The 13,869-nt window shown below is 50.0% G+C and overlaps 2 protein-coding genes across 2 annotated transcripts; one reads left to right on the top strand and one right to left on the bottom strand.

Moving 5' to 3' along the window:
- The first annotated feature begins 2,821 nt into the window (after positions 1 to 2,821).
- LOC112887813 lies at positions 2,822 to 4,815 on the top strand. Its single transcript, XM_025954081.1, has 3 exons — positions 2,822 to 2,927; positions 3,064 to 4,646; positions 4,737 to 4,815. The coding sequence occupies exon 2, from the start codon at positions 3,078 to 3,080 to the stop codon at positions 4,632 to 4,634; it is 1,557 nt and encodes a 518-aa protein (XP_025809866.1). The 5' UTR covers positions 2,822 to 2,927; positions 3,064 to 3,077; the 3' UTR covers positions 4,635 to 4,646; positions 4,737 to 4,815.
- Positions 4,816 to 5,226: 411 nt separating this feature from the next.
- On the bottom strand, positions 5,227 to 12,322 carry LOC112883775 (E3 ubiquitin-protein ligase UPL4-like). Its single transcript, XM_025948989.1, has 16 exons — positions 11,693 to 12,322; positions 10,866 to 10,976; positions 10,643 to 10,759; positions 10,365 to 10,523; positions 10,131 to 10,265; positions 9,690 to 9,842; positions 9,487 to 9,608; positions 8,414 to 9,380; positions 8,114 to 8,156; positions 6,832 to 7,967; positions 6,406 to 6,738; positions 6,239 to 6,319; positions 6,095 to 6,163; positions 5,875 to 6,003; positions 5,698 to 5,781; positions 5,227 to 5,601 (listed from the first exon to the last, which is right to left on the bottom strand). Exons 1-16 carry the CDS (start codon positions 12,056 to 12,058, stop codon positions 5,536 to 5,538), a joined length of 4,071 nt encoding a protein of 1,356 aa, XP_025804774.1. The 5' UTR covers positions 12,059 to 12,322; the 3' UTR covers positions 5,227 to 5,535.
- Between the last annotated feature and the right edge of the window lie 1,547 nt (positions 12,323 to 13,869).

The raw sequence follows: 13,869 nt of genomic DNA, 5'->3' as shown, positions 1-13,869 counted from the left end.
CCGGAGATTGGCGCTGCCATGGTTGTTGCAAGCTTGGAGTGGAGATGGAGACGAGGGCGGCGTGACTGCGTCTGCGTGAGTGCTTTGCCAACCGCCAGCTCTGACAGGCAGAGATGGCAGGCAGTTTCGGTTACGGAGGTGCTTATCTCTTCAGCTCTCCCTCTTGATCCATCCTTTACTCTCCTTTTTTTTGCTCAGAAGTCCCTCCGCTATTCGTAATTACTGTCTTAACAAGGTTTCCATTCCATCGGTGCACATATAATAAGTACACATAGATAGAATCCACAAGCAGAATATTTCCAAATCAGTGGCAAAATGCCAAATAGCTTCTCCGCCTTGTGCAATTACTGATGCCGTAATGAAATCCCAGTTTTGTCACAGCAAATGCTACATTAAAAATTACACAAAAATGCGTGTCAGTGAAATTGCGTCCCATGCGTTTTCATCCCACGGTGAAATAGCTCCGGCGGGAGATTGCAAAGCTGAACAAGAGCATGAAGAAGTGGAACCCAAGACCCAAAAACACGAGAGGAATGCATCGGCAGCAGAGACCCCATGGGAACGAGCTTGTGATTTGAGGGGCGAGGCCATGGATGGTTCTTCATGGAGAAGAAACGTTCGGTTTCGTCTTCTCTGAAACAGGGTCCCACAGCTCTGGCTTACCATCTTCATGGACGAGCATAGGGTTGATGAGGTCGTGGCGCTCCGCAGACGCGTTCGACGATGAGGCGGAACAGCTTGCCGGTGAACACGCGATCGAGGCCGGCGGCGTACTCGATGGGGAACTTAGTGCGAGGCGGCGACACCAGACAACAGAGACCACCCTCAAGCGCAGGGGACGGAGGTTCCCTCCCGCGCCTTGCAGCGTTAGTGATCTTTCCGGGCCAGACCCGAATGGAGCGGCGGCGGGGGTGGCGACCCATGACGGACGGCCAGCCGCCGCGAGCGCTCTGCCATTTCACCTCCCCGCTTCACCCGCCTCGTCGATAGAGGGTCGTTTCTGTAAAATCCCCCCGCTGTTTCTGCTCTCCTCGATCTGGGCCGTGTAGTAGCCATCCAACGGCTCAAACCCACCCCAAAATCGGATCGCGACGATTAATCACGGTCCGAAGAGATGACCAAATACTAGGAACTATTTTGCAAAATAGCCGCTGGCCAATTTGGCCCGCGCCGTTGTGCTCCTCACATCCTCGATCCGACAGTTTAAAATCCTTCCAGATTGCATCACGACCAATAGTCACGATTCGATTTGGAGATGCATTTAAACATATTCTCAACTACTTGGAGTCTTTTTTCCAAAATAGTCGCGGACATAAAGGATATTTTTCCCGGCTCAGCCGTCGCCGCCTCTGGACCGAGGACCCAGTCGCAAAATAATCGCGCCTCCGCGGAACGCCCAGAACTGCCGCGGATCCTCCGCCGCCGCATCTCCTACCTCTCCTCTTCCGGTGGTGCTCGCACCTCCACCACCATGGCACCGTCGTGAAGGCTCGTCGGCTGCAAGTACAACAATCCCCGACGGCGACATCCGTTCCGTCCCCCGGTGTTCGACGCAACGCCGCGGCCGGGATGCTGCTGATTCTCCGGCTCTGCTTCGAACGGGCTCCGTGCTCGACGGTGAGGCAGACCACCTTGCTGGCGGACATGGCCGGCGGCGTGCTTGAGGTTGTAGTGTGGGAGACGCCAGCACGAGGGACGACGACGACCCTCGCCGGCGGCCCATACACAGCCTTGTCCGCCTGCACACGGGCCATGAATCTTGCCGCTACGCCAAATGCCCCGGCTTCTCAAAATAACCAGGATTATATCTCACACGAATAAACTTAATTCGTCTTATACGTCAATTTTCAGCTTTTAATAAAGCGGTCTGCAACCGAGAATGCATCCTCCGCTGCTGAGCAACAGCGGCGTAGCTATCATATGAACTGCTACAAGAATTCAGTCGCCAGCAGCCGTTTACGAGAAAATGTTTCCCAATCAGTAACATGTGCACTAAACCGTTTGTACATCGCTGCCCTTATTTTTTTTAACTGAAGCGTGTTTATACGTACATAAAGCAACCAAGAAAGGGGAAACAAACCACATTTGTATGTTGATGTGCCATCAGCAAGTAATGTGTTTGGCCCCATTCCTTGGCATCCTTGAACAACAATAGAGGAGAAACAGAGGCACTGGCGGATCAAGAATTCAACTTGAGGGGCCTTTATTTCTCCTTCTTCTTCCTCCCTCCTCTCGATCCTTCTTCTTCCACCTCCTTTTCTTCATCAAGAGAGAGAGGCTGCCGGTTCTTGGACGTCAATCTCTCTCTTGCTCCTTGAGTACGAGGACAGAGCCAGAGAGACGAAGATGCAGCCAAATTCAAGCAAAAGCTGGATGTTTCTTTGAATTCGAAATATGCACGTGGGCACGAAACACTTGAGTTCATGCTATGCATCAACCAACATGTATGTTGATACAAAGTTCAACAAAACATTTCATCCCAAAAACAATATCACACCAATTGCATAGTTCTTGCATTTTGCTTTCGAAATATCTTGCATTCTTATCGCAACCAAACTGCAGAGTCTACACTACTTGAAAAAGCCTATTTTCCAAAAAGAAAACTACCACTCGAAAGGCAGAAAAGGAAGAAGTACTATCTGCACAGCAGATTACAGGGGAGCGACAGACGGTGCTCATGCAAGAATCCTTTTTCGCCAAACCCCCCAAGCCTACCCACAATCACACACTCCACCCACCACCACCACCGCTCTTCTCCTCCCCTGCTACTGCTTGCATTTCCATCCGCCTCCGCCTCCCAAACCCCCAACAACACCAAACCCCTCATCCTCCCCCACTCCCTCGCTGGCTTCCGCCGTCCGCCGTCCGCCGTCCCGGCGTCCTCTCGCCCCGGGCGCCCGCTCGCGCAGCACCGGCCCCGCCGCTCGGTAAGCACCGTTCTTTCTGTTTCACTCAACCGTCCGTACATTTCCCTCCCAACCATGTCCCGAGTCCCGAGAAGAGGCGGCCGGAGAGGAACTCGCGCCACGCGCGCTGATCGGTCGTTCGATTCGTTGTCTCCAGGCGGATCGCACGACATGGCGCCGTCGCCGGTCGTGGCGGAGGGCGAAGCGGCGCTGCGCGTCGAGGTTTCCCCCAAGAACGCTGCTTTCGGGGAGGGGAGCACGGTGCGGCTCCCGGTGAGGCTCCGCGTCATGCACCCCCACGTGGCGGAGTTCCTACGGAGCCCGCGCCGCCTCGCGCGGCAAGCGAAGAAGCCGGCGCCGGGGCAGGAGGCGGTGGCCGAGCGCCCGCGGTACGGGTGCGCGTTCGAGGACGATGAGGACGGGGCGCGCGGGGCCGGCATCGCGGCGCCCGGCCGCCTGGTGTGGGGCAAGGTGCGGCAGCACCCATGGTGGCCCGGCCAGGTGTTCGACGCGGCGGACGCGTCGGCGCTCGCGCTGGCGCACCGCAGGCCGCGCCGCGCCGTCCTCGTCGCCTACTTCTGGGACAAGACCTTCGCGTGGAACGAGAAGGCCACGCTCCGCCCGTTCCGCGCCGGGTTCGCGCGCCTCTCCTCCCAGAAAGGGATGATCCCGTTCGCCGCCGCCGTGGACACCGCGCTGGATGAGGTTGCGCGCCGTGTGGAGGCCGGCCTCTCGTGCTGCTGCGGCGCCGGGGGCGGCAAGGACGAGGACGCCGCTAACAGGCAGGTGATCGACAACGCTGGCGTCCGTGAGGGCGCGTACGGGGCGGCGGTGGACGCGGCCTTCGCGCGGGGCGCGCTCAGCGGCGAGGCGTTCGTCGGGTACATCTCCGCGCTGGCCACCGCGCCGCTGGCCGGGGCCGACAGGGTCGACCTCACCATCGCCACGGCGCAGCTCAAGGCGTTCGACCGTTGGAGGGGCTCGACGAGGGGCCTCCCCGAGTACTCGGTCGTCCACGGCATCGATGGTGCTGCCCCTGGGAGAGCTAAGAGGGGAAGATCGCCAACGGGAGGAGGCTATGGTGGTGGTTCTGGCAAACGGAGGATGTCAAGGAGCAGCGCCAAAGGTAATGCAGCCCGTGATGGTGGAGACTATGAAGCCCTGGAATTGGAGGATTTCCCACAGCCCACGCCTCACCAGATGTCTACAAAGATTGGGAAGCTCAGGAACCGTGCGGCGCAGCAGATGTCGCTCTCACCGATGATCCTCAGGGTCAGGGCCAATGGTAATGCTCCGCCTCCGGCAATGCCAAACATGGCAAGGTGTGCAAGAGTTGCAGATGAGCTTCCTCCAATGAACAATGGTGACCCCTCTGATGGTGCATTGCTGGTGAGTGATAGGCGGCCTGCTGCAGAAATGGAGCATCACGCGCAGGTTGGGCTAGTGCTGAACTTCAGCAGTGCAAGCGCTGTGCCTTCGACAAGTCACCTGATCATGATCTTCAGCCGGTTCGGGCCTGTCGAGGAAGTCAGGGCAGAGAACTCGACTGCTCTGGTGATCTTCAAGAAGGGTGAGTATGCTGATGAGGCGTTCTCAGACACCGCCAAGATCAGATCCATCAGCGCGTCCCTCATCAGCTTTCGCCTCACCTATTCGCTTCCAGCTGCACCATTTGATCCTGTACAAAGCATGTTGCTGGATCCCCCGCCTGTTGAAGCTCTTCAGTAGCTATTTACTCAGGTAATTTCTTCTGTTCATATATGAGAATGTAGTTTGCTTAGCACTTCATGTATTACTGTACTTGGTCAGTAATTGCAATCATATTTTCAGTTGATGGATGCGAGGAGTCGAAGAGGCCGTGAAGAGGTTGCTCATTCATCCATACATCAAGGTTTTTTGGAGTTGCTAGGTGATGGTAGTTTGTTTGAGGAAATTCTCAGGATCCTAGGAAGTAGTCAATCAAGTTGAATCGTTTCTGTTTTCACAGACTATCATCCTTTTTTGGCTGTTGTCTACACCGTGACATTTAAATTATATGCTACAGATGATGTAAAAACATAAAAGTGCTGATGTTTTATGCTTCTAAGGTTATATATCTGGACTCAATGTTGTGGCCTCTTAGTGGTGTCCTTTTGCCTGTTGGATTAGAGTTCTGATTATAAGCCAGATCGTCTGTTTGTTTGTTAGAATGTCTGATGGCGTGCTATCTTCATTTCGGCATCTGAAATCTGGCAGAATACATACTTACCATGCAGGTTTTATACGCCAGCCAGTGTCACTATAAACGATAAATTTAGATTCAGAAGAAACTGTTTGCGTATTCTTTGACAGTCAATCATTAAATAGCAGCAATGCAAACCCAAGAGCATTGGGTGCAGTAGTTATGTACATACAACTAAATAACATAATTATCCGAGAGGGGAGAGCATTTGAGTTACATCTCTAGCAACTAATCCCCAATCAGAAAAATCTATATCAGAATTCTGATAGTGGCTATTTACATCAAGTCGGTATACATGATTCTTTATAAATCACCAATAATCAATGGCTATCTACATCTACCCATGCAGTCTAGAATGTACATTGCTCTTCCATCATCTTGTACCTTTATGCCTTTTATTATCATGAGTCATGACAAGTGGAAGGAGCCTAAACCCTCTGTAATAGCATATTTGAGCTTCTCTCTCATTATCTCCTGCCGTCAAGAAACAGATACCACCAGGAAATAGTTCTCAGTTTTTCAGGTTGACAAAAACGAAACTCTCAAAATCATTATGTTCTTTTACAGTACCTTCGATGAGTAAGGAGGGAGCTTGATAAAGTGCCGGCAGGTATTGACACTTGGCAATTCATCGTCTACATTGCCATCACATTGCTGTCGAGCAAGATGCATGTCAGATAAGTATTCATTGAAAGGTCAGGTTTGTGCCCTAGTGATATAGTTTGTATGCTAAAAAGAAATACAAACCTTGCGCACGACAGTGAGCTTGGGTTCAAGCAAAGCTAGGCCACCAAGCGGGAGTTGAGGCGTTCCAGTAGTGAATTGTATGAAAGCCCGCTGCTCCTCTCTTCCAAACTCCCGCAATATCTCCAGGAACTGCAATTGTTTACAATTGAGTCCTTAACTAGTTGGTTAGAGTTCAAGAAATATAAAGTTTGATAGGCATTGGCGTATCTGTATTACTTACAGTAATAATTGACGGACTGCTCATGTCATAGCCATGCTCAAACTCCATGTGATCCTCAAGGTTCTTTAACTGCATGAAGAAATCAAAATTAGAACAATCTCAGATTCTAGTGCACAACTTAATGGAGTGCAGAAAGGCACGTACAGCCCAAGAATCCTGTTCACCACATAGTATGCGTTCCATTTCCTCCTCAGTAAACATTTTGAGTGTCTTAAGGGCGAAAACCTGCAAGTGGTAGGTGTAAATCAGTACTTGTTGTCTATGGAGAAGGAGAGAGGAGTTTATCTAGCTCCGTTCCATGAGAATCAGACCTCGTTAATTCCAGATTTGAAAGCCTCTATCTGCTTGGCAATCCCGCTCTTCAGTGTTGCATCAACAACCAAATATACATATTCCTCTAAACTGTCAAGGGTCACCATCTTTTGCGAGCCTCCAGGAATAAGTTCATATTCAGGACTTCCAGGAAGAGTGAAGTCAAGGCACAAATCCTCCAATTTCACGTTTTTATAGGACAGAACAGCAGTATGTTTAGATGTTGTTGAAGATGTTTCTAGAAATTTCTTCTTGTTAACAAGTGCTTGAAACTCTATTAATGTCTTGCCCAGCTCTGGATCAAACGATGGGATGTCATACATATCGAGCTCCTAAAAACAATAACACCATGATCAGAAAAATGGAGACGGAAAATGTGGGTCATAGAAGAGGGAAGAGTCATGGGTGATTGCTGAAAGAATTACCTGCTCAAGCATGATCTTGTAAAATGCTTTAGAAAGTGGAATGTCCAGGATCCTTCCATCCAGGACTGCCCTCACAACAAGATGCCCCAGAAGCTTGAATTTCTGTAACACATTAGAAAAATCAATCCCTGGCATGCCTGATGGCGACCACGGCTTTGGAAATAGCCCAAAAGAGGCATGAATGAATCCATCTTCACAGTTGTCTCCTCTCCACATTCCAAGCCCGGCTCTTTGAAGTTCATGGCTAACTGCAGTGTAGAATTCGAATGTTGGACCTCGCCCAGTCCCAACCTCACCTTCGAATTCCACCTCAACGATTCTGCTGCTTGGACCATGGTTGGTCATCATTGATACAGCGCCTTCAAGGATAGCACTTCGGCTTACTCTATATTTTTTAGTCTGTGGAGGACACTTAACCTGGTCTGAGTGACCGCTAACTTGGTCAAAAATATTATTAACCTGATCTGGAAAATTGTTAACCTGGTCAGTCATGAATGAGCGATGTGCAGTCAGGCAAAAATACTTCCACCGTGTGTCGAAGGACAATAGGAACGGGCAGGTCTCAATCAGATAGACACACCACGAGGGTATGAGGCCACCCTCAAACAAACTATCTTGCATTTGCAGCTCTAGCTTATTCGTCAAAATGCTGCTCATGAACTGATGCTGTGGGACTGGATAAATTGCCACCTTAAGATCATCAATATCTTGTAGAGTTCCTTCAGCAAATTTACTTATCTGCTCACCCATCAACAGTTGATACGAAAAACGATTCAACCCTTCAAGAAGTTTCAGCATGAACAAGAGATCGTATGATGGATCAGACCCATCCAGATCACCAGGTAGTTTGCCAAGAAGTAGGGCAGTGAAAAAAGGGTCCTTTAACCATGCTTGCTGAAGGTTTTCTTGCACGTGGGATAGCTGAATATTATGGGAACTCTCTGAAGATATTTCCTTGCTTTTGTTTCTCTTCCGATAGGTTATATAGTGTTCTTCATCCCAGAAAGATGGGTCAATCAAGAGATCCGATTGTCCCTTGTTCATCAAACGGAGGATTGACTCAAAAAATGTAGTAGATGGTTGAAGTATAACGCCATTGTACAAGAATCTCAGTTTTGAGGATCTATTACCGTCATCTGGATAAGAAACAGGTGTTATTTTATTTATATTGTTACCATATCATAATCAACAATAAAGTAACCAAAGTTGTTGCACTTTAGATCTGCATACGTCGAGGAAATTTGACATGAAAGAGAGAGATTTGTTCCATTTTTGGACTCACCTAATTTTGTGCTCCCACTTGCTTCATTCTCCCGATTTGAATTCTGTAATCATAGCAACAAGAGGGAATTATTAAAAGTTGTATAGGAAAGTATATAAGCGAAAATATGCAAGATCTATCCCTAACCGATATGATCATCTGCATGTAACTGCATTGGTGCGATAAGAATAATTCAAGAGGCATTCTAAAAAAGAATAGTTCAAGAGGCAATCTAAAAACGAATAATTCAAGAGAATTAACCCCAAATGTTTTTTTTGCATTAACGTTGAGGAAATGATAGTTTGAGCAACACTGTGATACCTTGGGTGCAGGTTCCTGATCAGTTCTTCTGCAAATTTCAGGAAATAGAACTGGTTCAATGGCATCAGGTGTTGAGAAAAGATCGACACTCAGAACATCATTGTAGTTGCGCAATTCCTTCTCCCTCTGTGACCTCCGGAATTTTAATTCCAATGACTTTAGTTCCTGGGTCTCAGGATATCTCAGCGGAATCATCATGCTCTCATGTGTACTCTGTTCATCAGATAGCATTACGGGAAAACTGTCATAGCACATCTGCAAGGTGTCTAGTAGCTTCTCCACCAAAATCTCAAGAGGATTAGCTGAGCTGTCATTGGGCACAGTGAGAGCCAAAGAAGCAAATTTCTGCAGCCGACTCTGCACCTCACTAAGATGCCCCAGTAGATCCTGTCCATCACTGATACCTGCATTGCCGTATGCCCCGTTTGAGAGATAAACTGACAAACATTTTATCGATCCACTCTGTACAAACTCAAAAGTAGAAGTAACTGGCAGTTCATCTGACAATAGTCTCCTTGAAAGATCAGTCAATTGTTTGCAGCTATCTGGATTTTCAGTGGGGGGTGTTGTGGCATGAACATTCAACCTAACAAAAAAGTCCCTGAAACTTTTAAGAGCAAATCCAAGCCTATGTGGAGATCTTTTACTTCCTTTCACCGAGAAGAAGCTTTTCTTTATATCTTCTGCTAGTTTCATGACAGCATTGTTCTCAACCCTACATACCTCGCCAGTGGAGGAAGACTCCAGGTCAAAGCAAAGGCAACTTTCATTCATGTTGTTCTTTCTTTTTGACTGGTGACTCGAGTTTTTTTCATGTGATACTATGGAATCAATTGAATGCTTAACACCCTCCTTGGTAAAGGTCTCGAGGAAAAACTGTTGGCATTTCTCCAGGAGGATCCTTGAAATCTTGAGTGCTTGCAATATGATGTGGCAATTTTTCCGGGCCAACAAAAAATTAAGAAAGCTGCCACAAGGACAAGAGATAAACATGAACAGCATGCATGGTGAAAAGGAAGCATATTTCAAAGGTCAAGATCTTAATAAAGAAAATAAATTTGAGAAAATTTCACCTTGAGAGATTTACAGTATTCTGTAACTCCATCAGGAAATCAGGTGTGCTTAATTCAACAATGTTGCTGATGACAGCGATACAGTTGTAGCAAATTGATGATAGTGCAGCACATTTTGCAACCTACATTGGACAAGTAAGAATGTCAAGGAAAGTTCTGTAGACAACTCCTCCAGTTAGAGGACCTGGAAAGATAACACATACCTGTACCATAAGGGAAAAAATGCTGGCAAGCTGGTTCATGTATGTACTTTGTGCCATGATGACATTCTTCTTTGCAGTGACTAGTTTAGCATGTTGCTCAGATGCACCAAGAGGCAGCATAAGCTGGTAAATGAGCTCCACAAGCATCTGCACCTGCAGGTGGGGATTGAATAATGTGAAGAGATTCACCAAGATGCTTGCAAGTACTTGGCATCCACATAACTACTGTCTTGTGATATACTGGTAGCACAGCCACATACATAAATACTGTACATTGATAAACTTAATGTACATGGTTTCTTTTTTGAACTCTCTAAAAGTATATGAAACTATACTCTGATTTTATCGAAAAGAAATATGTGACACATGATGTTAACATTCATGCGTGGAACTCCAAAAAATTCCACATGCTAAGTAATGCAAATAGAAGAAGTGTGGTACCTTATCGTTATCACGGTTCGAGGAACTGTAGTAAGTTACCATCTGCTTGAACAATTCACAAAAATCTAACTTGAAAAGAGACTCCACAGCCTTTTCGGAGATAGACGCAAGATTTTTAAGCAGCCCAAGAATGCCCTGTCAAACATGTCCAATTCAGACATGAGTCCTCAAGTGCTAAAGCTAAACAATGGCAAAGATGGTAATGACCAAGGTAGGAAGGATGATGCAACATACAGTTAAGATGTCATCACTGAGGGTCTTCCACCCCTCGTTACCCATCAAGCTCATCGTTGCCTCAACCGCATTCGCTTCACAGAGCTTACCCATGTGTTCAGCATTTTCGGAAGCGCCAGCCGCGACCAATGCCAAGCAAGAAATAGCGGATTCAAGAATCTAACATCCACAATGATCAACAGCCCATCAATATAGTTGCCATGGAAGAAGAAACAAGAACGAACAAACAAACCAAACTCAATCCTTTGCATCATATATATCCTCCTCAACAGTCATACCGTCTTATCAGAAGACTGCAGGAGGTTGCACAGAGCAGGCACAGCCTCCATGACCGTTGGCACATCCTCTTCATCGTAATCATTGAAGATATTCGAGACGATCTGGAGTGCCACTTTCTGTAGGCATTTCCGCAAACAGTTGGTGAGCATGGGACATGCACAGACAGAGAACGGACAATGCAGAACCAGAGCAAGCCGCAAAGCATACGCTCTTGTGCCTTACCTGCTTGTTCGTCGAAAAGAAGTCGAAGAACTGTAGCACAGCTGCTGCTACCCCCCGTTTGAGGCACTCGTCGGGGCATTCTGTAGATATGGTGTCCAGAGCTCGCAAGCACTGCCAAAACAAGGGATGCCTGTTTTAGCACCAGCTTGCAACATATGAACAGCAACCGAAGGGGAAGGAAAACAAATAGCTTGACCCCTTATTAGTATACCTCACATGATCACACGCAGTTGAATTATAGGCACGAATTATCAAATCAATGGATTAAACAAGTATATACACGCATCGCAGTACAAAGACTACCCTGCTTTCTCATAGACTAGTCACACCTAAGACCTAACTGCATCCAGTTTAGGCACACGACGAATCTGCTATGTATAGCAATTTCACCATGCGGTTAGCGAACTGGAATATGCATAAACTACCTTCCAGTCAATTTTAATTCCAAATTTGACCACTGTACAACCACTACACTACGACCTTGACACTCATCCAGTCATCCTGTTAATATTAATTGCAGTCTCCACTTTGTATAAACAAGGAAAGGCTCAGAGGTGCAGCTGCAGGGGAGCAAGGCCGTAGCAGGACCGCACGCGGTTTGAAACTTACCAAATCAACCTCATCACAATTCGCCCGGCAACAGATTGATTACAGCCGGGGACACTAGCATTAACAGATTGGTACGACTAATTTAGACGAGGAAACTAAATTAAGAGAGTCCACCAGCCAATGATCAAGACAAGCAGACAGGGTTTAAGCAGAGGGGTTTAGGTTTAGGGAGCGTGTTGATGATGGGGCTTTCGGTACGAGGGGAGGAGCGCACCAACCTCCTCGGCGAGCTCGATGCAGTCGACGGCGAGCAGCCTATCGCGGAGCGCCTCGACGGCGCCGTGCTGCGCGAAGCGCGCGGCCCACGGCGGCGCGCCCTCGCACGCCTCGGCCATGGCGCGCGCGGCGAGCAGCGGCACGTCGCCGTCCCCATCCCCTGCGGCGGAGGCGGCGACGAGCTTCGGGAGGCGCTTGGCGAGCCGCGCGGAGGGGATGGCGAGGATGAGGTCCGGCCCCGAGAGCGCGAGCACTTCGCAGAGCGCGGCGAGCGCGGCCGCCGTCTCCCCGGCCCCCGCGCCCTCGTCGGCGATCGCCGCCAGCGCGTAGGCCAGCACCGCCTCCCCAGCCTCCTCGGCCACCTCCATGAGGGGTGCGCCTGGTGATAAGCTGCACTAGCTTCCGCTGCCGCCGAGCCGCTGGCTGCTGGAGAGCTGGACTAGGGCACGAGCGCCTGGTCGGCCGGCGAGGCGTGGCGAGGTCGGTGGGGTCGTTGCGATCGGTTGCGCCCCCGCCGGCTCGCGCGCGGCTCGTGGCGTTGGTTAGTTGGTTGGTGTGGGTAGGGTATCCCGGCGGCGCGCGCGAGGGCTTATGTCTCGGCGGCGGGAGGGAGAAGGGCGGCGGACCCGGACTCCGACGCGAGCCGGTGTCCTGGTCGGATCCGCCTGCCACGCCACAGGGGACTACGAGTCCGACCGCGACACGCCCACGCCCCGGCGCCCGTGACGTCGCCGGGTCACGGCCTCCAACTCCGCGCGGTACTACTGGTTCGCAGTCGCAGCTCGCTCGCCGCGTCCGAGTCGGAGACCGACCGGGCGCGTGCCACGTCGGCGGGTCCACGCGGAGGGAGCCATGGGGGCGGGCGGGTCCCGGCGCGGCGGCGCCCCCACCGGATGGACGCCGCGGCGAGGCGACACGTGTCGCGGGCGCGGTGCGTCCCAGCCCAGCTGGGTCCGGGTCGTACTCGTACCGTACGGCTTGGCGCGCCGCGGCCGCGCTCTCGGCCGACGGCGACCGTCTGGTGGGCCCGGACGATCGGACGCTGTCGTGACGTGCTGACGGTGCACTACCATAACATTCCTTCGTGGCTGCGTATGCCGATGACCGTAGCAAGCGAATTTTGGAGCTCACAGTGTGTACGAAATCTCAAATCTGCGATCCGGTGGCACGACGTGCAAATCCCCTTGGAGTAGCAACTTCGTCTCGCCAAGGAAAAAAAAAGGTAGGCCACCAAATCTCTCTCTCTCGCTGCTGCACGCGGCACACCGCCCGCACACCATAAGTAACGAGCGCGGTAGCCCAAGTTTGATGTTGGCCCAGCCCAACAACCTCCGAACGCGCCCGAAGGCCCGGCCATTATCTAATGTATTGGCGTCTACTTCGTACTCGACCCATACGGTCCGCAGAATACGAATGATTATTCCTCCTTCTAGAAGGAACTGACTTTTCTCCCCAGGGCATTGTTCATGACGTAGACGTGCACGCCGTGAACCCGCTGCCATCCTCCTGCCCCCATCGTAGTCCCTCAAACTATACGAATACAAACCCAAACTTAAATAAGTAAATAAAGTTTTGCAGCAGGTCGTGCCGCTGCGTGCCTTGCTTGTCACTGTCACCCCCCGAATCCACGACTGCTAAATCAATTCCGATCCCAGTGCCACCGTGTCGTGTCTACCAGGCCCCTGGCCGCAAAAGTCCGTACGGGAGCACGTCAGTGCACGGCGTGGACCCGTTCGTTCCTCCCTTGGGTTCAGGCCTGGTTGGGTTGCTCGATCACCTGCTCACGGCGCACGGTACGCCGAAACCAAAAGCTGACCGTGCCAATGTTCTTCCTGCTCGACCCAAGAAAAAAAATGTTAACCCCTTCCCTGAGCTTAACCAAACGTATCAACGCTAGGGACGGATCGATTGGTCAACCTGAGCTTAACCGAAACGTTTTCTACTCTCTAAACTTTAGACCCATCACATCAAAAAGAATCTATTATTTAGAAGTATTAAATAAAATCTATTTATAAAACTTTTTGCACAGCTGGGTGCTAATTCGCGAGACAAATTTAATGAGCCTAATTAACCCATAATTTGCCACAGTGATGCTACAGTATCATCCGCTAATTATGGACTAATATACCTCATTAGATTCGTCTCGCGAATTAGCACTGGGTTCTGCAATTAGTTTTAT

Source organism: Panicum hallii, chromosome 3 (assembly GCF_002211085.1).
Source record: "Panicum hallii strain FIL2 chromosome 3, PHallii_v3.1, whole genome shotgun sequence".
Lineage (NCBI taxonomy): Eukaryota > Viridiplantae > Streptophyta > Magnoliopsida > Poales > Poaceae > Panicum > Panicum hallii.
This window is presented reverse-complemented; position numbering and strand designations above follow the sequence as displayed.